General features: G+C 41.7%; 1 protein-coding gene across 1 annotated transcript in view; it reads left to right on the forward strand.

The window, feature by feature from the left end:
• The window catches only part of Slain1 (SLAIN motif family member 1), a 50,253-nt gene extending 26,678 nt beyond the window's left edge, over positions 1-23,575 (forward strand). The window contains 6 exon segments of the mRNA XM_027393979.2: positions 2,992-3,138; positions 4,163-4,312; positions 6,481-6,822; positions 16,078-16,233; positions 20,509-20,818; positions 21,749-23,575. Coding sequence (XP_027249780.2) covers positions 2,992-3,138; positions 4,163-4,312; positions 6,481-6,822; positions 16,078-16,233; positions 20,509-20,818; positions 21,749-21,824 — 1,181 coding nt within the window. The 3' untranslated portion in view covers positions 21,825-23,575.
• The last annotated feature ends 339 nt before the right edge of the window (positions 23,576-23,914 follow it).

The raw sequence follows: 23,914 nt of genomic DNA on the forward strand, positions 1-23,914 counted from the left end.
GTGTTTCTGGGTGTTTCTGGGAACTTCTCTCTCGTCAACACAACAATTGTTGGGGAGTGGGATGAAAACCCTGTACTTAAGCAACAGCTGTCCACTATCATCCTGTGGTTATCTCAGTGTCATCCCTGGAGAACTTACCTAGGCTTTTTCCTCATAGTTATATACAGTAAGGTATAAAAATAGTTTATAGTTTCATAAATACCCATTTAAGTTTGTAAACTTTGGAGATTCACAGAAAATGAGCAGATCACTGCTTCTTTCCCTCAAAGGGTTTAAATTAAAAGCACAACCCATGTCATCACCATTTTTCCTCACAGCTAAGCCTTTTCTTAGAGTAGGAGTAAAGGGAAATTGTTGGAGAAGAGTTTGTCAACCATTTTCTGCATTGGTAAGATTGTCTTCCTCCTCTTGGGGTCATTTTGGGCATTTATTATCCATCACATTAACATCTCCATATTAAGACAGTCAGCTCTGTTAGCTGGGTGTCATGACATGCATCTGTAATCCCAGAACCTTGCTTTAGAAGCAGGACTGGGAGTTCAAGGTCAGCCTCAGTTACACAGCAAGTTTGAGGCCAGTATGTGCTGTCTCAAAAGAACAGACAAAACAAATTCCAGAGTAAACAAATCAGAAAAGTTAGTTGAATGAAGACATGAATTGCCCCTTTAAATGCCCTGTTTTGTTATTTATAAAAGTTGTGTCTGGTGCAGTTCTTTAGCTCCACAGACAGGAATGAGGAGGAAACAACCCTTCTGCCCACCTCTTGGTCCCTTTCCCTCTCTTCCCCACAGTCTTGGGCACTAAGAGAGCAACACTGTTATGTGAGATTGCCTCTACAATAATTCTACTCCTTCTCCCTGAACGCCAACTGCTTGCTGAAGAACAATATAGAAAGAACAATTGTTCTTCCTTGCAATAGATACTATTTGTGTTCTTAGCTGGGATCTTGCTGTCATAGCCACAATAACTGTGCCATTGTGCAGGGAAGCTGGGTCACTGTAGTTATTGTGCAGAATAACGAATGCTGTTTACTTGTGATAAGTTGTCCCCCGCATCTGTGGGTGAGAACACAAAGTCATTGTAATTTGCCTGGCAAGCGATCATACTCACATAAAATACCATTGTCTGTTAAGCAAGTTAGCTGTCAAAGAACTATTGACTTCGCTTCTTCAATATAGAATTTGTAATGACACAAACCCAGTAAAAGAGATTGAAGATGTAAGAACGGCTACCTAGTGTGTGTGCCGCCTATTCACTGCACTTTTGCTGTATATTGGGGGTCAAGTCAAACCAAGGTACTTAGGGTCCGTGTGTAGCCTGGCTCAGAGTGAGAACTGCTGAAGCAGACACTCAGGTTGAATAAGGGACACACAGGTCCCCTGTCAGTTAGGAACAAGAACTCATGGCAACCCAAGGATTCTGAATGTTATTGGGAACATAGTTGCTTTGCTGGCTTCATTTTTTAAAAACTATCCAGGAAATAAATACATAATTGAAGTAGTACACATATGTAAAGACTCTGGGCTGAAGAAAGAAGAAACCGTCTGCTCTAATAAATGACATTGATGGGATTTTCAAGGATCTGCAGAGTCCTGGTTTTAGAGCTCACTGTTTGCTTGATTGTCCCCATCCACTGTTCCTCCCATCCCAGGGCCAATCTGAGTGCTTTTCAGGGGCGGGTAGGTGGGCGCTCATTGGTGCCCACCTGAGGAAGGTCCCAGGAATGCTTTTCAAAGTTTCTTTACACTTTGTCAGATGTTTAGACTAATTGTCTTTCTCCCTCCTGCTTGCTGTGTCTATGTGATTGCCTTTGGGAAAAGTCCAGTTTGACAACCTTAGTGGTTTGCCTGCTGTGAAGACTCGGGGAATGTTTGTGATTCACTAAAGCTTTTATCATGTAGAGTCTTTTTGGTGAACTTAAAATTAATGAGGAGGTGGTGGTTTTGAGGGAAAGGAATCGATTAGGATATGAGTTAAGTGAAGACTTAGGTTACATGTTGACTGTAGGTACAATTCCTTTATGCTTTCTCAGGTTCACACCAGAACAGTATTAAGATATTCATCTGTTAGTCTGCCTTTAAAAATCACACACACAATATTTGTTGTCTGCCGAAAATCTGCAGATTCTTATAAAAGAAAAGCAATCACTGGCAGTTTCTACCACAGCTTTCCACAGCTTGTGCGACACTTCACCCAAAGCTTGTCTAAAACCCAAGGCCTTGCAAACATAAGAGGCCTCATGAGTTTGTCTTGCAGTCCAAATCCAAAATTCTATTTATATAAAATTAAAAATAGATTTATTGGATTTCTTTGAGTTTTTTCTGTATGTGTGTATGTGTTTCATGTACATGCCCTGGTGCTCATTGGAGTCAGTTTCCCGAGAACTGGAGTTATGAATGGCTGTGAGCCACCGTGGGGGTGCTGGAAACACAGGGTCTCTGCAACAGCAACAGGTGCTCTTAACTGCTGAGCCATCTCTCCAGGCACTGCTAGATGAAAATTTTTGATCAATATGTTCTTAAATTACCTGCACTGGAAGTGAACAAAACATTCTTTTTTGGGGGGGCTCTACATGGTCAATATTAAGAACATATCCCCAGATTTCTAATATATATAATATATTTCTAATATATATAAACGTCAAGTTTATTATTCTTGTTTGTAATCTTTTGGTATTTTATGTGATCACAAAACACTTAGTTTTTCAGAAATGGAAAATACTTCTAATGCAGAAATTCAAATTTTCCCTCTTATACTGGCATATTGCCTTTAATCAGAGTGAGGCAGATTTGCTGTTTCTCAGGGGTTGTGTGAATGGGGCCTCACTCATACATGACCCAGTTTTCCACATTTTTCCTTAGACAAATGGAAGCCAGTTAACGTATGAAAAGTTGCTTTGTTTTCCTTCCTTAAAAGTCTTCTTTTGTCGCTCTGACGAACCAGCGCCTGCCTGTGTAGAGCTAACTGCTGCTGTGTTTGCTTCTGTGACAGCGAGCCGATGGAGGAGCCTCTTCTCTTCACCTGCCTCCCTGGCTTTCCCCTATAGTCCTGTTGCAAGACTCAGCCCTTATAGCAATGGCATTAGCACTCCCAGCTCTAAAACCTCCAACAAAGCAATACTAACACCTGAGAGAACAGGTAATATTTCAACTTCCTCACCGGCTGCTTGCTTTGCTTACTTAGTCATGAAACACTACTCATGTCATCTGCCGTGGGGATCTGAGGGTGACCTAGTGTCATGGAGTATACTCTGGGGAGAAAGCATGTGATTCATGTCCTCATCTACTGCTTGCTCTCAGCTGTGCTCGGTAGACCATCTGCCCGCTTTAGCAAATGCCTGACATGGATGGGGTGTGTGTGAGCACAGTTTAGGTAGTTCTTTACAGATTCCAAAGTCACATGACTCTGTCACTTTCTAAACAGTTTGTGTTTTCTGCTAGCTTTTTAAATCCAGGCTTCAGGACGAGGAATGTTTCTATTGGATTTTCACAAGATTAGTCTCACCGTTGCCTATCTTGTCTCAGCATTGGCGTGAATCCTTCCCCAACACTCTTTCATCTGGCTCTTTTCTTCTTGGTTCATTTATCTTTTGATTGTTTTTCACTGGCTTTCAGCAGGAGTCCCATGGTTACCCGCTGCTCTAAATTAGGCAGTGTGTATGTTTTTACATGAATGCATCTCTTATGCATGATGTTTTCCATTTATGACACTACTGTGTCTACCCACTAAAGATGGACTAGGTTAAATTTAATCGTGAAGTATATAATCAGTTATTTCCAGATGCATATTCATCTGATTATCAGTTAAAAGTATACATGTATGAGTATATATATATATATATATATATATATATATACTCATATATATATATATATACACACACACACATATACTCAAACACCACACCCTTTGATTTGGGAATTTGTACTGTCTACTAAAAAGTTAACAGAGTGATTATGCTTTTATTCCACAAGTTTGATTAAAAAACAATAGTAAATAAATTATACTTCAGAATTACGAACATGTAAAGATGTATTTGTCAAGTGGCACCATGTCGGTCTTTTTGTGACATCATGTGAACAAGAAAACGCCACTTGTATATGAATTATAACACAAAGATACTTACTGTTTCTCTAAATAACATGTTTCCTCTGTGTTTTAGGTTACGTCTCCAGGGGCTCCCCCCTTAGTCCCCAGTCGTCCATTGACAGTGAGTTGAGTACTTCAGAGTTGGAAGACGATTCTATATCCATGGGATATAAGTTACAGGACCTCACTGATGTTCAGATCATGGCTCGTCTGCAAGAAGAGAGTATGTTCTTTTTAATCAGGGGACATGAGGCTTCCACTTGGACTATACGGTGATGGGTGGGGCCGGGCATTTTTCCCAGAGTGTGGCAGACAACTGGATTCTTTCTGTATCGTCTTCCTTTGTAGATGGAAGATTTACATGTTCAAGTGCTGAAGAGCATCGTAGGTGTTAGGCGTACTCTCAGCATCACGTTGCTCTGTGGAGAACATTTCTCTCATAGCAGTAGAAATGTGTGTTCACATAAAAATCCATACACATGCATTCTTAGCATCTACATTTGCAATTGTCTCTTATGAGTTATTTTCCCTTGTTGTAGTAAAGCACCATGACCACAGGCAACTTAAGGGAATGAGAATTAATTTTTGCCTGAGGGACAAGAGTCCATCCTGGCCTGGTGGAGGCTTGGCAGCAGGCACAGTGGCAGGAGAAGGAAGCCTAGCAATCACATCTTTAACAGGAAACTGGAAGCAGGCCATGTCTATGAACTCTGAGGTCTGCCTCTAATGAAGTACTTCCTCTCCAGTTGGGCTTACAGCTCTTAAATGTCCCAGACAGAGCCCCCAACTAGTGACCAAGTGTTGAAATGCCCGAGCCTGTGGAGGACATTTCTCCTTCATCCCACCAGACTCTAACTGGAATGTGTTTAGCTGCCCTTTAGCAGTGAATGGTTAAGTGTGGGGTGTCCATGCCCTGGACTACTCAACAGACAGGAACAAGCTGTTGATCGGGCATCTTGGGTGGGCTCCAGGGAATCTTGAAAGTGAAAGCAAGGTGATCAAGAGAGATGGCACACAGTGCGATTCCATCTGTGTAGTGTTTTGAAATGACAGAACTTGAGAAATGTAGGGCATTGGTGCATGGGGTGGGGCTGCAGGTCCTGGAAAGGAGAGGGTGGTAGACGTGCTTCTCAAAGGGTAACACAAAGGATTTTCACGGTATACAACTGCTCAGTATTTTGGATGGCATAAAAGCGGGTAGCTAGGAAATTTATAAGAAACTTAATATTAACCTGTGCATATATAAGTAAATGAAAAATCTGGATAAAATGGGTAGACTATATCACTGTTGATACCTTATTATGCTAGTCCATAAATTTGCAAAACTGTTGGAAGCTGGGTAAAGTGCTAGCATTATTTCCTAGGGCTTTGTGGGCCTACAGTAATCAAAAAAAAAAAAAAATCAGTCAAAATGCATTAATATGCTCCAGGAAAAGTAACTGTGGGACACTACCGGGAATGGAGCACTTTATCAGGTATCTCAAAGGCATTGGTACTGTATAGCAAGGGCACGATAAGATGCCACAGAACCCGGCAAAGCTTGCTCTCCAGTTATCTTTTCAGGCCAGTATAGTGGAAATAGTTAAACACACCAGTTTCCTGTTTTTATAATTAGTCAAGAATACTATGAAAAATGTGGTGATACTTATGGAGGCTTTAGTAAGATATGTATTGAAGAGCAGAGGGATTGTTTTGTGCCATTAATGGTAAATTTATGTGCTTAGTCTAAAGTGTGGAAAAAGATTGGATGTCAGTTTCAGATATGAAGCAACCCTGAAGAGATAGACAATACTAAGTAGTGAAAAAGTTGAGTTTGACTATCTTTGGGGTGGTTGCTATTTAGGATGATAGAAAACTACTAAAACATTAAAACATCACCATGCTATGAAGGAAATACTAGCTAATAACATAAAATAGAGAAACAATGACCTTGCTAGAAAATATTTGCACCTCAGGTTTTAAACTTTCTTCTTGGCCCAGCCATTGGTAGAGTGACCAGGTTTCTTACTCTCAGGGGTTGGGTTTTTGTTCTAATCACAAAAAACTATAATTACAATGAATATTTCTTCCTAAACTCTGTTTTTCTATTTCCAAACTTGAAAAGGGATAATTTGGAGAATTTTGTGGGTAATGATGTCTGCAGTCATGACAGGTGTGTCTGACCTTCACTGGGGTGGGGATGTATTTTTTTCAATGTTGACTGACCTAACATTACATATGTGTTTGGCAGGTAAATTTATATTTTCATTTGTGCTGGGACAGGATTTAATAACCTGAAACAAAATGTCATGTCCTTGTTTGAATGACTTATTGTCATTTTCAAATAACAATATGAATTGTAGTGTAATGCCAGTTACCTACACTTTCTCATAAGTACTGTTGTCTCAATAGGTCTCAGGCAAGACTATGCTTCCACCTCAGCATCCGTGTCCAGACACAGTTCCAGTGTATCACTGAGTTCAGGAAAAAAAGGGACATGTAGTGATCAAGAATATGATCGGTACAGCCTGGAGGACGAGGAAGAATTTGACCATTTGCCACCACCTCAGCCTCGTCTTCCGAGGTGTCCGCCTTTCCAAAGAGGAATTCCCCACTCACAGACTTTCTCCAGCATTCGGGATTGTAGGAGGAGCCCCAGTTCCCAGTATTTCCCTTCAAATAATTTCCAGCAGCCGCAGTATTATTCACCTCAAGCCCAAACTCCAGATCAGCAACCAAATAGGACCAATGGAGGTAGGTTATGTTTTACAGCCAACAAATTGTTGGCAGATGTTTCTCAGATCTAAGTTCGCCCCTATAAGTGTGGCCTCCATTTCCATCTAAAACTGTCTTCTAGCTGTGTTGCAACTTTATGGATTTCTGACTTCAGGAAAACAACCATGATCCCACCTCACAATCACATTGAGGTGGGGACATCTTTTTGTGTATTTGTGTGTATACTGCCCGTGTGAGGGCGTGTGTGTGTGTGTGTCTGTGTGTGTGTGTGTGCTGCTGTGTCTGTGTGTGATGTGTCTGTGTGTGTCTGTTGTGTGTGTCTGTTGATTGCTGTGTGTGGTTCTGTGTGGTGTGTCTGTGTTGTGTGTGTGTCCTGTGTGTCGTGCTGTGTCTGGCTGTGTGTGTGTGTCTCTGTGTGTGTGTGTGTCTGTGTGTGTGTGTGTCTGTGTCTGTGTGCTGAGGCTAGAGGTCAATGGCTGTTTGCTTACTTAATTATTCTCCACCTTATTTCCTGAGACCAGATACCTCACTGTATCTGGAGCTTGCTAATGGCTCTACTGGCTGGCTGACAAGTCATGTATGTGTCATGTGTGCGTCTGCCTGCTTTCCCAGAGCTGAGATTATAGAAATTCTTTATTTTGGAAGTGGGGGATCTAAACTCAGGTCCTGATGCTTGCGTGGCATGCCTTTTACTGAGCGAATGTGGAGATCTGCTGTAGGGTGGCAGCATTGTGCAGCCCGAGGCCTTCATGGCTCCATGTAGTTGAAGACCTCGTGTTGCATTCCCAACAGCAATAGCCCCTCACTGTGGATTTCGAGCTTGGAGTGATAATAAGTGTTGACAGAAGCTTTGGGATGCTGCTGCTCTTGCACACTTGGATGCAGGGGGGTCTGTGAAGCTTCAGATTCCTTACTTTAATATCTGTGAAGCAGTCGGGCTGGGGAGACGGCTATGTGACATGTTAGTGAAACGTTCATCTGTAATGTCAGTGTGATGGGGTAAATTCTTTCATATTGTTCTCTTCCTCATATTCTGAGGAATTACACTCTGTGACTACCAAAAACTACAGAGAGAACAGCCATGTAATAACCCAAGGCTGGTGTGTGTGTGTGTGTGTGTGTGTGTGTGTGTGTGTGTGTGTGTGTGTGTATTTATGATCAGCCAGAAGCTCCATGCAGAGCCTAGAAAATTAGAAGAAATAAGAAATTACTTGTCTGTTTTGCTCTTAGTTATAACCTTTAGTTACTAAATCATACCATTTCTCAGTCTAGAAGTAAATATTTTTCAATGTCATCAAGGTGAATACAAATTGGATTAGTGATCAGGTATTACACACTTGGATTTTCATTTCTTCCACTATACCTGTAGTATTCCACAACTGAAAGTTGATTTGAAAGTATGAAAGTATTTAAATTTCTCTTGATAACCTCAAATTTTAAATGTAAGACTTGGCTAAAGACAGTCATAGCAACTAATGTCTTAAAGCTCCTAACGGCAGCCAGATGGCGCTACATTCTCCATGCTCACTGGATATCATGATACTGAGTCATGCTTGCAAGACGGGGACCTGGCCTTGTTACCTGAAGGTGTTTTCAAGCACCACAGTTGAGTTTGTCCTGCAGATGCTAGCTTTACATCTCAGCTGCTGTCTTCATTCAGGTTACTATTTCTTTAGTGAAACACCATGACTGAAAAGCAAGTTGGGGAGGAAAGGGTTTATTTGGTTTACACTTCCACGTTGTTGTTCATCACCGAAGGAAGTCAGGATAAGAAATCAAACAGGGCAGGATTCCGGAGAACAGGAGCTGATGTAGAAGACACGGAGAGGAGCTTTTTACTGGCTTTCTTCACAGGGATTGCTCAGCCTGCTTTCTTATAGAACCCAGGGCCACCAGCCTGTGAATGGCACCACCCACAGTGGGCTGGACCCTCCCCCAGTGATCTCTACTTGAGAAAATGCCTTACAGCGGGATCTCATGGAGGCATCTCCTCAACTGAGGCTCCTTCCTCTCTAATGACTCTAGCTTGTGTCAAGTTGACACAGAACCAGCCAGTACAATTGGTATGGTCAGTGGATTGTTCTTTCATGCCACTGTTTGTTCTAGCTTAGAAAAGTGACAACACTTTTATCAAACACCATTCAGAAAGGACTGGGTTTCCCTGAAGCCCACACTATGATGCTGTTCAAAGAGAGTAGGCACGTCCTCCAGTTTAGGGTCTGGCTGTGGTAGTTTTATTTTTAAGTTTCTGCATGTGTAGAGACATGGAATACAAAGGTACTTTTCTGGATGCACGTCTGATTAATCCGCTTCATGGCCCAGGGCACAGGCTCTGAAGTAGGTGGGCTCCAAGTTCCAGTCCTGTCTTCCCACACAGCCCTTCCCCAGGATGAAGTTTCTCAGGTCACTGAGCTTTGGTTTTCTAAGCTGTAAAATGAAGAAAAGATAACATCTAACTTTCGGAAAGCATCACTGTAATTTGACAGCAAACCATCTGGTATATTTTCTCCCAACTTAAATATAAGGAATAAATTAAATAATGAACGCTGCATTGCCTGGAGTAGATGTGCTGAGTAAAGTCTCTCTCCCACTCCACCCACACTTTGTGAACATTTTAAAGCATATGGCGCAGATAACTGAGCCTCTGTTGCCATAGAATGTTATTGGAACCAACTTATGAAAGAAAAATGGTAACTTTGAGAATATCCAGTGTTTCTCAATTACTAAAACAATATGGATGGGAGAAAATAATTATTAACTCTTGGGTCTATTTTTAAAAAGAATAAAAAGTTTAAAAGAGGACATGAAGTTGGGGTCCTGGTGTAAACTCCAGCAGGGGAGGGAGGAGCAGATATGATAAAGGAACATTGTATACATGTGTGAAATTCCTAAAGAATAAATAATGTTTAAATGTACTCAATTTTGTTTAATTATTGTGAGGAAATATACCTCACTCAAACTAAACCAAACTGTGTGGTGGCACACACCTTTAATCCCTACCACTAGGAGGCAGAGGCAGGTGGGTCTCTAAGTTCAAGACCAGCTTGGTCTACATGGTGAGTTCTAGGCCAGCCACACCTACATAGTGAGACTGTCTCTAACAAAACCACAACTAAGCAAAACAAAACCCGTTTAAAATAGTAGAAATAGATTTTCCAAATGTATTGCTTTGTGGCTCATACACTGTCTAATTTCAAAGAGAGCTCATAAAGCTTCTTGACATGTTTTTGGGAATCACTGAATTGGGATTTGTCAGGTAATAAACACTTTGCCAGGTAACAAAAGTAACTCAACTGCACGTTCTTCCTACCTTTCCTGCATTTGTTCCGAGCGTGGGCAGTATGATGGCCGTGTGTGTCTGTGTGGTGTGTCTGTGTGGTGTGTCTGTGTGGTGTGTCTGTGTGGTGTGTCTGTGTGGTGTGTCTCTGTGTGTGTGTCTCTGTGTGTGTGTCTCTGTGTGTGTGTCTCTGTGTGTGTGTCTCTGTGTGTGTGTCTCTGTCTGTGTCTGTGTGTGTGTGTCTCTGTGTCTGTCTCTGTCTGTGTCTGTGTCTGTGCGTGTCTGTCTCTGTCTGTGTGTGTGTGTGTCTCTGTCTGTGTCTGTCTCTGTCTGTGTCTGTGTGTGTGTGTCTCTGTCTGTGTCTGTCTCTGTCTGTGTCTGTGCGTGTCTGTCTCTGTCTGTGTCTGTGTGTGTGTGTCTCTGTCTGTGTCTGTCTCTGTCTGTGTCTGTGCGTGTCTGTCTCTGTCTGTGTCTGTGTGTGTGTGTCTCTGTCTGTGTCTGTCTCTGTCTGTGTCTGTGCGCCTGTCTGTCTCTGTGTCTGTGTCTGTGTGCCTGTCTGTCTCTGTCTGTGTCTGTGTCTGTGTCTGTGTGCCTGTCTGTGTGTTGACTGGCAGGTGAAACTGGTGTCTCCTTGATTCCTGAGTTGTTCATGTTCCTCAGCAGGCTGAGTTTTGCTGCCCCCTGTTTGTGAGCATCTGAACTCTTCTCTCAGTCTTTCACTTTTCTGTTTATTGGCCCTTGAGGATGAAATCTCTGACTTCTTAGGACATGGAATTAGGACACTGCTTTTTAGTCCCTGGACTTTTAAAGTGTGTGAGTGCATTTCAGGCTATTTGCCAGGGAAGTGAACCATATTTCCTGATGGTCTGATTCAACCACAGATCAAGCTCACTCCAAGTGTCCAAAGGATTTATACTCAGACAGCTTATCAGTACAGGCATATTCCAGGATTATGGAGTTAGCAAATACGAGTAAAGGCTACTTTTAAAGGTCAGTGTGTCTAGATTAATGGAGATTAACCACACCTAATATATGTACCTTACCTAGATCATGGTTTAATGGGGAATGTAACAAATTTCTTGATGTGTGAAAGATTTTTGCTTATGAGTTACGATGTTGCTATGACTAAATGTGATAAAAGCATTGTGATTCTCTGGACATTTCCTCCTCTTAGGAGATCTATATGCATTTAGGGTTAAAGTGTCAAGAGTGTCTGAAGCTTTTATATTGTTGAAAGCCAACAAATATAAATGCTATGATGAACTAGCTGGCAGAATGAAAACAGCTGGTAGCTCTAGGAAGAAAACACACATGTGCTCATGGTACAGTTTTTAATTGCTACATCTAAAACAGTCATGGTACATTTTGGAAAATAAATGCATTTTAATTTGTATAATAGTACTGGGGATGCAACTCGGGGACTAATCTGTGCTGGGCAAACTGTTCTACCATTGAGCCACACTGTCAGCTCCTGGAATGAAAAATTAAAACACAGAATCTCAGTTTTCCAATTAGCATGATTGTTTCTCTGCTTCTATGCCGTTTAATGGAAATAGTCTCATATTGATGTGAGCTCTTCTTCACATCAGATTGTGATGTTCCAAGAGACCTAGCTGTGGGTTTTTTGAAGGTCTTATTTTTATCACATACTCTGCCCCCCCCACACACACCCTGTGTTGAATATATTAAGTGCCCACTTGGTGGTGCTAGGCCTTTGATAGGAATGGGAAGATATAAGACATACTATTAGAAATAGGCCTCACGTAGGCCTGGGGTGGAGGTCATTAGACTGCTTGTAGCACTTGTGAAGACTTGTGCTTAAACTCAATGCTGGGATTCAGGGGAAGTCTCAGGAGATAGTTTCCCCTCAGTCTGGGGAAGCCTCAGAAGATAGTTTCCCCTCCGTCTGGGGTTTTGTTTTCTGTGCTTTGTTGCCCTGTTTACTGAGTTCAGAAGATATTAAGTGGAAAATATCAGAAGTAAACTGTGCTGGCTAGTTTTATGTCAACTTGACATAAGGTAGAGTAACTTGGAGAGGAGGGAGCCTAGATTGAGAAAATGCCTCCATAAGATTGGGCTGTAGGGCCAGATGGTGTCGGCTCATGCCCTTAATCCCAACACTTGGGAGGTAAAGACAGTTATATCTGAGTGTGAGGCTGGCGTAGTCTACAGAGTGAGTTCCAGGACAGCCAGGGCAACCTGGAACAGAGGAACCCTTTCTTGAAAAACCAAAGGGTGGGGGTAGGGGGGCGGGAATCAGAGACAGGCAAACCTGTAAAGCATTTTCTTAGTGGTATGGGAAGGCCCAGCCCACCGTGGGTGGGACCACCCCTGGGCATGTGGTCCTGCGTTCTATAAGAAAGCAGGCTGAGCGAGCCAGTAAGTAGTGCCTCTCCGTGGCCTCTGCATCAGCTCCTTCCTCCAGGTTCTTGCCTTGTTTGAGTTCTTGCCCTGACTTCCTTCAATGATAAACAGTGATATGGAAGTGTAAGCTGAATAAAACCCTTTCCTCCCCAACTTGCTTTTGGTTAGGGTGTTTCATCACAGCAATAGCAACCCTAACTAAGGCATAAACAATAGATTTTCAATAACTTTTGTTATGGACTTACTTGGAAGCTTTTATCAATCCTTTGTACGCTTTGGAACTATCTATGGTTTTAGATAGCTGGGATTTTGGAAGGAATCCTCTGAGGAAAAGAGGAAATGATTACAATGAAATAGAAGTCTCTGGCAGGATACTATAGCACTGTACACAGGCGGGAATGTGGGCGTGGCAGATTCCTCAGCCAGCAGGTGTGTGTAGAAGAGGTTCTCTATGAAACAGGGGTTGAACACATTCTTAATGAATTAGTAAGAGTTGCAGCTTGGCTTAACCACTTTCCAAAATCTTACTGCACTCTATCATGCTTATTATGTAATATGCTTCTTATGCTTGCTTGATTTTTCTGTCTGTTCCCTAGATGACAGCAAAGAGCCAAAAGTTCCTAGGCAGAGGTACATTTGATGAATATAAGCAAGGAAGATGGTGTAGTGTGTAAGGGGAGAAATATAAAGTGCTCTGGTTTGAGTTTCAATGCATTAGGAGTCAACTATATCACAGGTTTCTGATTTAGCTTGAAAAAAAGTGGCCATGAGACTGTCTGTCCTGATATGTACACTCCAGTGGACTAGAGTATATTTTCTATTATATTATTATTTTTTTGCATACTAAACCCCGGTCCCCTTCCCTCCCCTCCTCCCGCTCTCCCCTCCTACCCCTCACCCCAGCCACCCTTTGCTTCTCAGAGAGGGTAAGGCCTTTCATGGGGAGTCAGCGAAGTCTGTCCCATCACCAGGTTGCAGTAGGACCAAGGCCCTCCCTGCTGTGTATCTAGGCTAAGCAAGGTAACTCTCCATAGGAAATGGGCTCCAAAAAGCCAGTCCATATTCTAGGATAGATCCTGGTCCCACTGCCAGGGGCCCTACAAACTGCCCGAGCCACCCGTTGTCACCTGCATTCAGGGGGCCTAGTTCAGTCCTATTCAAGTTCCCCCAGCTGTCAGTACAGAGTCAATGAGCTCCCACTACCTTGGGTCAGCTGTTCCTGTGGGCTTTCCTGTCCCAGTCTTGACCCCTTTGCTTGTATTATTGCTCCTCCCTCTCTACAACTGGACTCTGGGAGCTTAGCCCCGTGGTTAGTTGTGGGTCTCTGCATCCGCTTTCATCAGTTACTGAATGAAGGTTCTATACGACAACTACAGTCGTCCTCAATCTGAATACAGGGGAAGGCCAGTTCACTCACCTTCTCTACTATTGCTGAGAGTTTTATCTGGGGTCATCCTTGTATATTCATGGGAATTTTCCTAGTGCCAGGTTTCTTGATAATCCCATAATGGCTCCCTCTATCAAGAACAATTTTCTTGCCCTCCCTCTCTGTCCTTCCCCCAACTCAACCATCCTGTTCCCTCATGTTCACTCCCCCTCTCCCCATTCCTTTCTCCCCTTTCCCCTCCCACCCTCACTCTGATTTACTCAGGAGATCTTGTCTATTTTCCCTTCCTAGGTGGATTCATGTGTGTCTCATAGTATATTTAATAGAGATAATTCATAACATTTAGGCATTATCATGTCTCTGATTTTCCAAAATTTCAGCCATACTCTACTTTCAAAATGTTGTTCTTTAATATTTAGTTTTATTTTGGAGAAACTGAATTTAAATTCATGTTAATTTTTCACTCTAGGATTGATAATGGAACAAAAGAAATGGTTTAAACCATAAGCTCAGCGAGAATTGGAAACTGGTGGTCATTCACTTTGGTGCTCCCAACATAATACAGAGTGCTTGGCATTTAGCATATGCACTGTAAATACTACTTCTCTGTTCATCCTTTCCTTTCATGGAAACAAGAAATGTGTCCAAGTGGATGGACCCTATGCCCAATGAGAGGGCGCTTCCCTGTTGTTGGGATATAGGCTGAACGGCAGGAATTGGGGCACCGGGAGATGAGTCTTGTGGTGTCTGTTGAACCTGTGATCTGGAGGTCTAATCTGACCCATATTCAGAACTTTTAGGCTTTGGGGTTGAGGTGAGAGGGATTGGAAGTAGAGTGGAGCCTGGTGTATCCCCGTATTCTAGAAGAGCATGGCGGGGTCCCTGGAAACCAGTTAAGTGGATTTTGTGCAAAGTGCAGACAAAAAAGGAGTTGTGAACTGTGTGGTGGTGGAAGGCTTGATGAACATTAGAACTGACAGGATTTTGAGTCTGGAGGGGTAGGGAGTAGAGAAGGCGGAGGGGTAGGGCCAGCTGAAGGGGAAAGGACACAAATGACCAGGCCATGAAGTGTTGCAGTCTTTCTGAGTTGAGTTTGCACACAATTTGCATACCGGGAGGGTTAACCCTTTAGAGGCTAATGCAACTGGTGGCATCCCAAGACAGTTAAAATTGGAACAGGGAAGGATTTTATTGATTTATTCCAGTTTAGTGCTTGGTCTGATTTAGACTCAGTGGTCAGATGTAACCATTGTTTTCTGGATTGGCCTGAACTGTGTGGTAATGGGAGAGGGGGGTAGTAAAGAACCAATTATCTTGAAAGAGATTATTATTTATTTATTTTTTTAGCTTTTTTTTTTTCTTAGTTCAAATTAGGAACAAGCTTGTTTCACATGTCAATCCCTTCTCCCTCTCCCTCCCCTCACCCTCATCCCTCCTACCCCACCCCAACCTACCCCCCACTCCCCAGGCAGGGTAGGGCCCTCCACAGGGGCTCCACAAACTCCACCACATCATCCTGGGCTGGGCCTAGGCCCTTCCCCACGTGTCCAGGGCAAGAGAGCATCCCTTCACATGAAATGGGCTCTCAAAGTTAGCTTTCAAATCTGAGCCAGGCTGTTTGTATGTAACTCTCTGCCACCTCCTGGTGGCAGAAGATGCACCCAGCAGGAAAAACACAAATGACCAGGCCATGAAGTGTTTAGGTCTTTCTGAGTTGAGTTTGCACACAACTTGCATACCGGGAGGGTTAACCCTTTAGAGGTTAATGCAACTGGTGGCCATCCCAAGACCGTTAAAATTGGAACAGGGAAGGATTTTATTGATTTATTCCATTTGACCTGTTAGCAAAAGATTTAGTAAGTTTTGGTTTTGAGTCTCATTACTTTTAAAAATTAGCATGAACCTTTGTTTTTAGTGTTTTCATTTCTAAATGACTCCAGGGTCATTTTCTAACCTTATTCAATGCAGTGTTGGCCACTTACTGAGTAGTAACAAACAGCAAATTGATTAGGACAGCCTTTCTTCTTTATTATAGAATGTGTGTATTTCTCTTGTCAACATCTCTGTTATAATTTTCTAGAGCATATATTGCCCATGCAAGAGGTTAGTTCTCCCTTTGTCTGTTTGTTATTTTCTGTATGTCACTCATCAAAGTGGCATTTTTATTTACTTTTGAAAGCAAATGTTCTGACTGGTGTGCCATTTATTTGTGGCTTTTAACTTAAGAAAACCTTTCTTCTTTTAGATAAGCTACGAAGAAGTATGCCTAACCTAGCCCGAACGCCAAGCACTCCTGCAGTCGGCAGCAACCTCAGCTCTCCCATGACCGTGAGGAGCAGTCAGAGTTTCGACTCAAGCTTGCATGGAGCTGGAAGTGGGGTTTCAAGGGTGCCATCCTGCAGTGAGTATGACAGAGTGATAGCTCTGATTAGTCAAAATAACTTATTTTTCCATCCTTTTCTTTTTCCTTTCGCACTTAGGCACACCAGAGGAGGCTTTTCTGTCTTGTAGTATAGTTTTCACTATAATCAAGTAGTATTTCTTTCAGTGCCCATGTTACCAGCTGCTACTCCTAGTAAATTGTAGGGGCCCTCCACACCCAAGGCTACAGCAGGCATGCTAAATAATCGATAGTTTGCCCATTATACAAACCTCTTACCCATGCAGGTTCTCTTCTTTCTTTCTGCTGGTCTGTTTTCCTATGGAGAAGCACACTGGTTTGGTCTAGCTGTTACTTTGGTCATATTTTTCACCATTTCCCTCTGCAGATGAAGTTATATTTTAGTGTGTGTAGGGTTCTTTGTATCTGCATTCCTGTGTACCACATGGTCCTTGCACTCTCACTTTCCATCCATCTTCCCATCAATGAGCGATATACCGTTAACCCTACTGGGTGCTTTCAGCTCCTGTGGGGATGCCGTGGTTCCAGGTATTTGTCCCATACCTACATCGGAAGGGGTTGAGTCTTACAATGACACTAGGAGGAAGACTGTAGGCCAGTATTCACATGTCTGTAAGATGTCCATACCTGCATAGGAGGGGTTGGGTCTTACAGTGACACCAGGAGGAAGACTGTAGGCCACTATTCACTTGTCCGTAAGATCCACATGTCCGTAAGAGCGTGCCAGATGTGCGGGCTAGGAGTTTGCATCTCCGAGTAGTTTTTAGACCCTCCTCCCTGAAGCCCAGGTTTGGTTACCAGTTTATTTCCCGGCATGTCTTTTATTTCTCGATGTCCTAGTTCCTAATACCAAAATGACTGCATTTGTTCTGTGTAAGGAGCTGTGCTTGCTGGGTTTCAGATATTATCTTTCTTAGTCTTGCAATAGCTCTATGAGGTTGTTTCTGTTACCATTGCCATTTTGGTGATGAGAGACAGTTTCAAATTGGTGAAGCAACAATTTGGAGGGTGGGCAAGCCGGAAGTACAGAGTCAAACATGGGTCTGCTGGAACTTACGCTCTCAGCTACCGTGATGCTCTGCTCCCATGGGCTGCTGTCCTCTTTGTATTTCTTGTGTTTTTCTTCATAGTTTAACCTGTCCTTTGGCAAGTCCTTATTGCTTTACTGGTGATCCTAATGCAAGCTCCTGAATACTATAGAACCAGGATGGACCAGGTTGAACTTCTGCAACCTGAGATCAAGATAAAAAAATCCCAAGATCTGAAACTTTTGAAGGCTGTGTGATATCTCAATACCTGATACCTGTGGAAAACTCTATACTTTGAAACTGTTTCATATAAAAATATATTTACAATGTTGGATAGAATTATCATTAAGTTATGTGTGCATAAATAAATCTTGTGTTTACACTTTGAACCAAAGAAACTGCTGATGTGTGGATAGGGCCAACTTGCTTCAGGTTGTCTACAGAATAGGACACAATGGTCTGATTTAGCTTGATACAGAATACAGTATGTTCACAATGGCATGGCTAAATTAAACCAATTAACATGTTATATCACACATATTCATCATTTTTGTTTTGAGAACACTTAAAGTACACTATCTCACAACTTTTAAAATATAGCATATTGTTATCAACCATATTTATCATGCTCTCAGTAGACCTCAAGACTTCACAGAGCCCATGCCGCTTGTCCAACTGCAGTTTTATATCCTTAAACCAATCATTTCCCCATTGTTAAAAACCCACATTGAAGCCTAATAGCCACAATTCTGCTCTCTGTTCCCATAAATTCATCATTTCTAGGTTACACATAAAATGAAATTGTGTGACATTTGTCTACATGTCATTTTTTAAGGCAGCATGCTAATTATATCATGAAGAAATGTAGCTGAGAAAAAATAAATTCTATGTTTGAGTTATGAAGATCAACAGTGTAAGTGTAGGGTGGGAGAAAATGTTTTGACATTAACAAGCATGGGATCCATTAGAAATGTTGTTGACTATAACTCAGTGTGGGCAGTAGCATCTTTGAGTGTCATAAAAATTAATAAAACCCAAAATAGGATGAAGTGTACATGGCTGAGAATGTCCAGCTTTAAAAAAGTCAAAAGCTGATGAGAATATGTTGGAAGGATGCAAGAACCAATTTTTAAGAAATGGCCTATAGCCAGAGCTGAGGCCATTTGAACCACAGAATAATTAACTAATAATAATAATAATAATAGTAATAATGCTGATGATAATAATATATAATTATTATAATTGATAGCACCATATAATTCTGGGTCCATGCTTAAACAAATAAATTTCGGATGGATGGGGGATTTTTTTATATTAGGGTCCTATTTTGCATATGCAAAGAATTGAAGAAAACAGACACAAAAGGAACGTAGGATGTGATGCCAATGTCTGACTGGCCAGAGTATGATGACAGAAGAGGGACTATGTTGTCGTTGGAGGTGTTTTCCCTGGGAGGCGGTGTGTAGCAGTCTGAGGAGTTAGCCAGGCTACACATCTTGAGATGGGCAGTGCAGGAACATGGGCCCTCTAGAAAGTCATCCGCATGTGCGCTTAAGGTTTATTATATTTAAGACGTCAAACGATGCTGAGCCAGATTCACACCTTGAACTGTAGGGTTCTTTTTTTTGATTTGTTTGTTTTTTGTTTTTCAAGGCAGGGTTTCTCTGTGTAGCTTTGCAGCCTGTCCTGGAACTGGCTCTGTAGACCAGGCTGGCCTCGAACTCACAGAGATCTGCCTGCCTCTGCCTCCCGAGTACTGCGATTAAAGGTGTGTGCCACCAATGCCTGGCATTGATCTGTGTTTTAACCGATTTTTTTCCATTTACAAACAATTAACTTTTGCATTAAGACAAAACTGTGCCTCTTCATCCTTAGAGAAAGTACAAATATTTTTGCCTATTTATTGCTGTTGACTATAAAATGATGTTCAGTGTTGATAAACATTTAAGACTTGTTACTCAGTTTGCCTTCTTCTTTTTACAGATTTTTACCACTATTATCAAGGTCAAAATAGTGCTTTTTTAATTGAGTGGTTACTAAGGACTTTAGGTACTAAGGCTTTTTAAGTAGATTAATGTATTTAATTTTCAAATAAACCTTGAGATAATGTCATAAAGAATGCTATTTAAGGAATATGTTTGTGCCTACAAACATCACTCCCGGCTTCCTCTATAGTTGCAGCTAGTAAACTGTCCCCATGTTTTGTTTTCATGAGGCTGTCCTCAGATCAACTATCAAGAAATGCTAATGGGGTCTGGAGAGGTGGCTCAGTTGTTGCAGGCACTTCTGGCTCTTCTAGAAGACTCTTAAGTTTGCTCCCTGGCATCTACATTAGGTGGCTTACAACCGTACACACACACACACACACACACACACACACACACACACACACACACACACCCAAAATAGATAAAATAAAAAAATTAATCTTAAAAGAAATCCTAATACTTTCTAAGCAAACACAAATTTGTCTTGGAACAATTCAGAGTTTCTGAAAATTTCAAAGGGGAAAAGCATAGTGCATAGGATTGCCTTGGGAGGAGGGATGGGAGGGAGAACTGTGCTTGGAATGTAAAATAAAATAAAAAATTTAAAAAATGGAAAACACAAGAATTGCCTTCTGGATATTCAGTTGACCACTGAGCAGCACAGGTTTGATCTGAGAAGGTCTTCTTATACCTTTTTTTTTTTTTTTTTTGTGAGAATTTCGTGACAAAACTTGCAGGTAAATCTTGCAACTTAGAAAAATTGAGAAAGTTGAAAAGAATATGTAATTAATGCCTAAAATAATGATGGATGGTATTCTATTTTTATTATTTAATACCATAAATATTTTCAAATCTGTTATAAACAGCTGAAGTCATAATTTGTATGCAGACTTACAGATCATACACAACCCCATATGCCAGGGAAATACAAACAATACAGAGACACCATGTGAATCCTAATTTAAATATAATCTGACAATGTTAATTGATAAGGCTTTGGGCCAAGGGGGAATACTGACGTAAACTTAGGGAAATCACACGTTATTTGCCCCCCATGCTCTTCACGGGTCATCTGTATGTAGGCATAGTGTTGCTGGCACACAGAATGGGGGACCATCGTCGGGGATTTTCCCTGACATATATGTGCTTACAACCTGTCCATCATTTACTCCAGACAACGCAGCCTCCTCTGAGTGTAAAGCACGTCTAATTGGGAGGCACTTGAGAGTTCTTCACACAGGTATCATTTTCTCCGGCAGTCCCATCACCAGGACAGATTCAACACAGAGTTCACAGTGTGGGGCATTTCCCGGTGCCTGTGCGGCAGCCTCTGAAAGCCACAGCCTACGTGAGTCCAACGGTTCAAGGCGGCGGCAGCAGTGGCGGCAGCAGCAGCAGCAGCAGCATTCCTTTATCCAATGGCCTGCAGCTCTACGGCAACACTGGAATCCCTACTCCCAACAAAGCTGCAGCTTCTGGGATCATGGGCCGCAGTGCCCTTCCAAGACCTTCACTGGCAATAAATGGGAGCAACCTGCCTCGGAGCAAAATTGCACAACCTGTCAGAAGGTAAGAAGAACTTCAGGTGCAGTTTATTTAGTTGATACCTTTGCTTGTACTCGGACGTCCAAATGTATTCAGGTCGGTCTCGCTTTTCTCGGGCTGAGTTTAATGGCTCACCTTGGGTTCCTCTTTCTCAATTAGGTGTGGCCAGATCCCCCTTTCTCTTATTTCATCCTTGTGTGGCTAGATTCCTTCCTCCTTCAGGTCTGTTCTGACTTTGGCACCTCTGTCCAAGCTTTGAAACATCTTAATTTTACTCAAGAACTTGGCCAGTTTGTATTGGTAAGTTCCAGATGGCCCAGGCAAACTTTTTTTCTCAGCTTAAAGGTGTCAGGTTCCTTATAAGGGTACATCTTAGATAAGGGCAGCAATAGTAAGTCATGACCTATTTTCCTTGGTAAATGCAGAGACATGCCATGTTTATGGCTAGACAAAATTATGACATATATGTTCATTATTGGGGAACCTTCCATTTTTTTTTCTTAAATATATATCTTGAAGGAGGAAGATTGCTATTGTCAGAACGTATGAGGGAGTCTGTTTTCCTCAAACCCGAGAAAACACTGGGTTTTTCAAAATTATTTTTTCAGTATTTTTCAAATTCTTTGCTACCTCGATAGAATAATCTTTATTTAAAGTGCTAAGAATTTGTACATATGTTTATATATCTAATCAAGTTGCCTTATGTTTTTAACTATTTTTCTGTTAAGGACCTTACCTTTTACTTTGTATCTTAAAATGGTTTGACATATTGAAAATTAACTTGTGCACATGGGGACACATGGGCTCTGTGCTCTGGCCTCAGGCTCCAGCAGATGGGTGTACACTGTGAGAACCCAGAAGGCTGTAACTTGATGGGAGAGCACTGATGGGACAGGGCGTGCTGAGGGCCACCGGATTGCTAACGGGCCGTTTGCTTTCTTCATCTCTTCATAGCTTCCTGCAGCCCCCAAAGCCCCTGTCTTCACTCAGCACACTGAGGGATGGGAACTGGAGAGATGGTTGCTACTGATGCAGTTTTATGGACCCTTGAAGAATGAGAAAGAAGTGAAAATGAGGGTTGTGTTACCCAGCTGGCTGGGTAGCATTGGATGCTGGGATATTCTTTCCCTTTCACATTTTAACACGTGTACTGCATTGTTTTCCAGTGGACCAATCACCAGAGACTAACGATTGCACTTCCTCTCTGCCTGAGATGCTGCAGCATTCTCAAACCCATGGTCTGGTCGCAGCATTGTTCCACTTAGATCTAGGAAGTTTTTGTATACCTGTTCTGTACCTGAATCCTATTTGAGAGAACTGAGGCGTATCAATGATGCTTTGCCATATGAGGGTTTTAAAGTACCTTGTTCATTTTACTCACCTGTTCTAAACATCTTTCCATTACATGTTCTGCGTTTTAAAACATGCATATTTACAGCTAGGTTCTATAACATGGTTTGAATTTTAATTTTTTTTATAGTTTACAGGAATTTTATTTTTTTTGTGCCTATTTCTTTTTATGCCTATGTGAACCACTATGGAACAACTTAAATTTTGTGCCATAAAAATATTTTTGTGGTAAGGTACTATTTTTTTAGCTCTAGGGGATATATCAGCAAAGATACACCATACAATTTGAGACATAATTTTACGTTGATGAGCACAATTTAACCTAAAGCATTGCAAGGAGACTGCCAGACGGCAGAGTTAAACGGTCTTGTCTTTTTCATTGTTAATTTATTGTCTTACATGAGTTTCATATTTATGATATCACAAGCACATTGCACTTAAGACCTGCAATGTTTGCTACTCAACCACAATTGATTTTCAATCCTTTATTACAAAGGATGAAACTGTAATGTTTTATTAACAGTGCTTCTGGAAATGAATGCATTTTAAAGCAAATAAATCTTTTTGATAGACCTTTTACAAAACCCATTTGCACTAATGAATGCTTTCTTACGGTCTGTGACTTACTATTTGTTACTGTGTACATGGCTGTTTTGGAATGTTGAGAAATAAAGACTCTATTTCAGCAATATCAGTCATGAGACGTTTCAGCCAAGGTTTAAAGAAGGCATATAGTTTATTCACTCACTTTTAATGTTCTTTTGTGCAGTTCTGCATAGAGTTCAAAGGGCTTTTAAAAATAAGGGTCACCAAAAATGAAGAATGGGTGCATGGAGATGGATATAAAAGCGGAAATAATAATTATCAAAAATGTCTTTCATGATAACAGCCATGTTAAGTGTTTTGTGTACATCGGTTGAATTCTGTACCTAACAGTCACCCACTGTTACTCCCACTGTAAAGATGAAGATCCTGAATCCCAGAGAGGTGATAAAAAAAGAAAAGGTCAAAAATGGTTGGCCTTTGAGAGCATTTGGCACAAACCAAATTTTGTTCATGTCCTTCTAACTCAGAAGTCTTTTCTTCACTACATGTTCTTTGCTGTGAACGTGTGTAGTTAACAAATGTATACGTACATGTACCATATACATGATATTTATTAATATACTCCACCCTGAAGAAGTTAAAGGATTCAATTGGCTCTCAGTTTGGCTGTTTATACTTTTTAAGTGCTAGCTCCTTTTGTGGATTAGAAGGGAAGGTCTCTTCATCTTGGATTTTATACTCTTGTTCTTAAACAGAGAGTGTAAAACCTTAAATAAGTTAGCAAACCATAGTGTGCTCCATCCTGAGAGCCATGGAGGGAAAGGAGCTGTGGGTGGGGACGCAAGAGAGCACAGGCCTCCTACAAACCACACTCAAAGGGGCAGCTGGACAGATGTTGGTCTGAGCTGCACTGGACAGGAACTGAGAGTCAGTCCCAGAGACTCGTGACTTTTTTAACTGGGAAATTCTGCATGTTTCACTGTAGGATACACATAAGTACAGTCGAATCACAGGAAACAACTTAAAACACAGTAGTCCACCATAGGTAAGTGGGTGGTGGTCATTAGACTGTGGTCCCCACACCAGGTGAAGTGTCGTTGGGGGATTTGGAGAACAGGGATGAAGCCGTGGGGATGAAGTCAGGAAGGTGACGTACAGGGCCAGGTAGGGCGCAGTAGGCCATAATGCAGACTTTTTTATGTTCCTCGGAAGAAGCTGTTTCCT

This window comes from Cricetulus griseus (assembly GCF_003668045.3).
Source record: "Cricetulus griseus strain 17A/GY chromosome 1 unlocalized genomic scaffold, alternate assembly CriGri-PICRH-1.0 chr1_1, whole genome shotgun sequence".
Taxonomy (NCBI): Eukaryota; Metazoa; Chordata; class Mammalia; order Rodentia; family Cricetidae; genus Cricetulus; species Cricetulus griseus.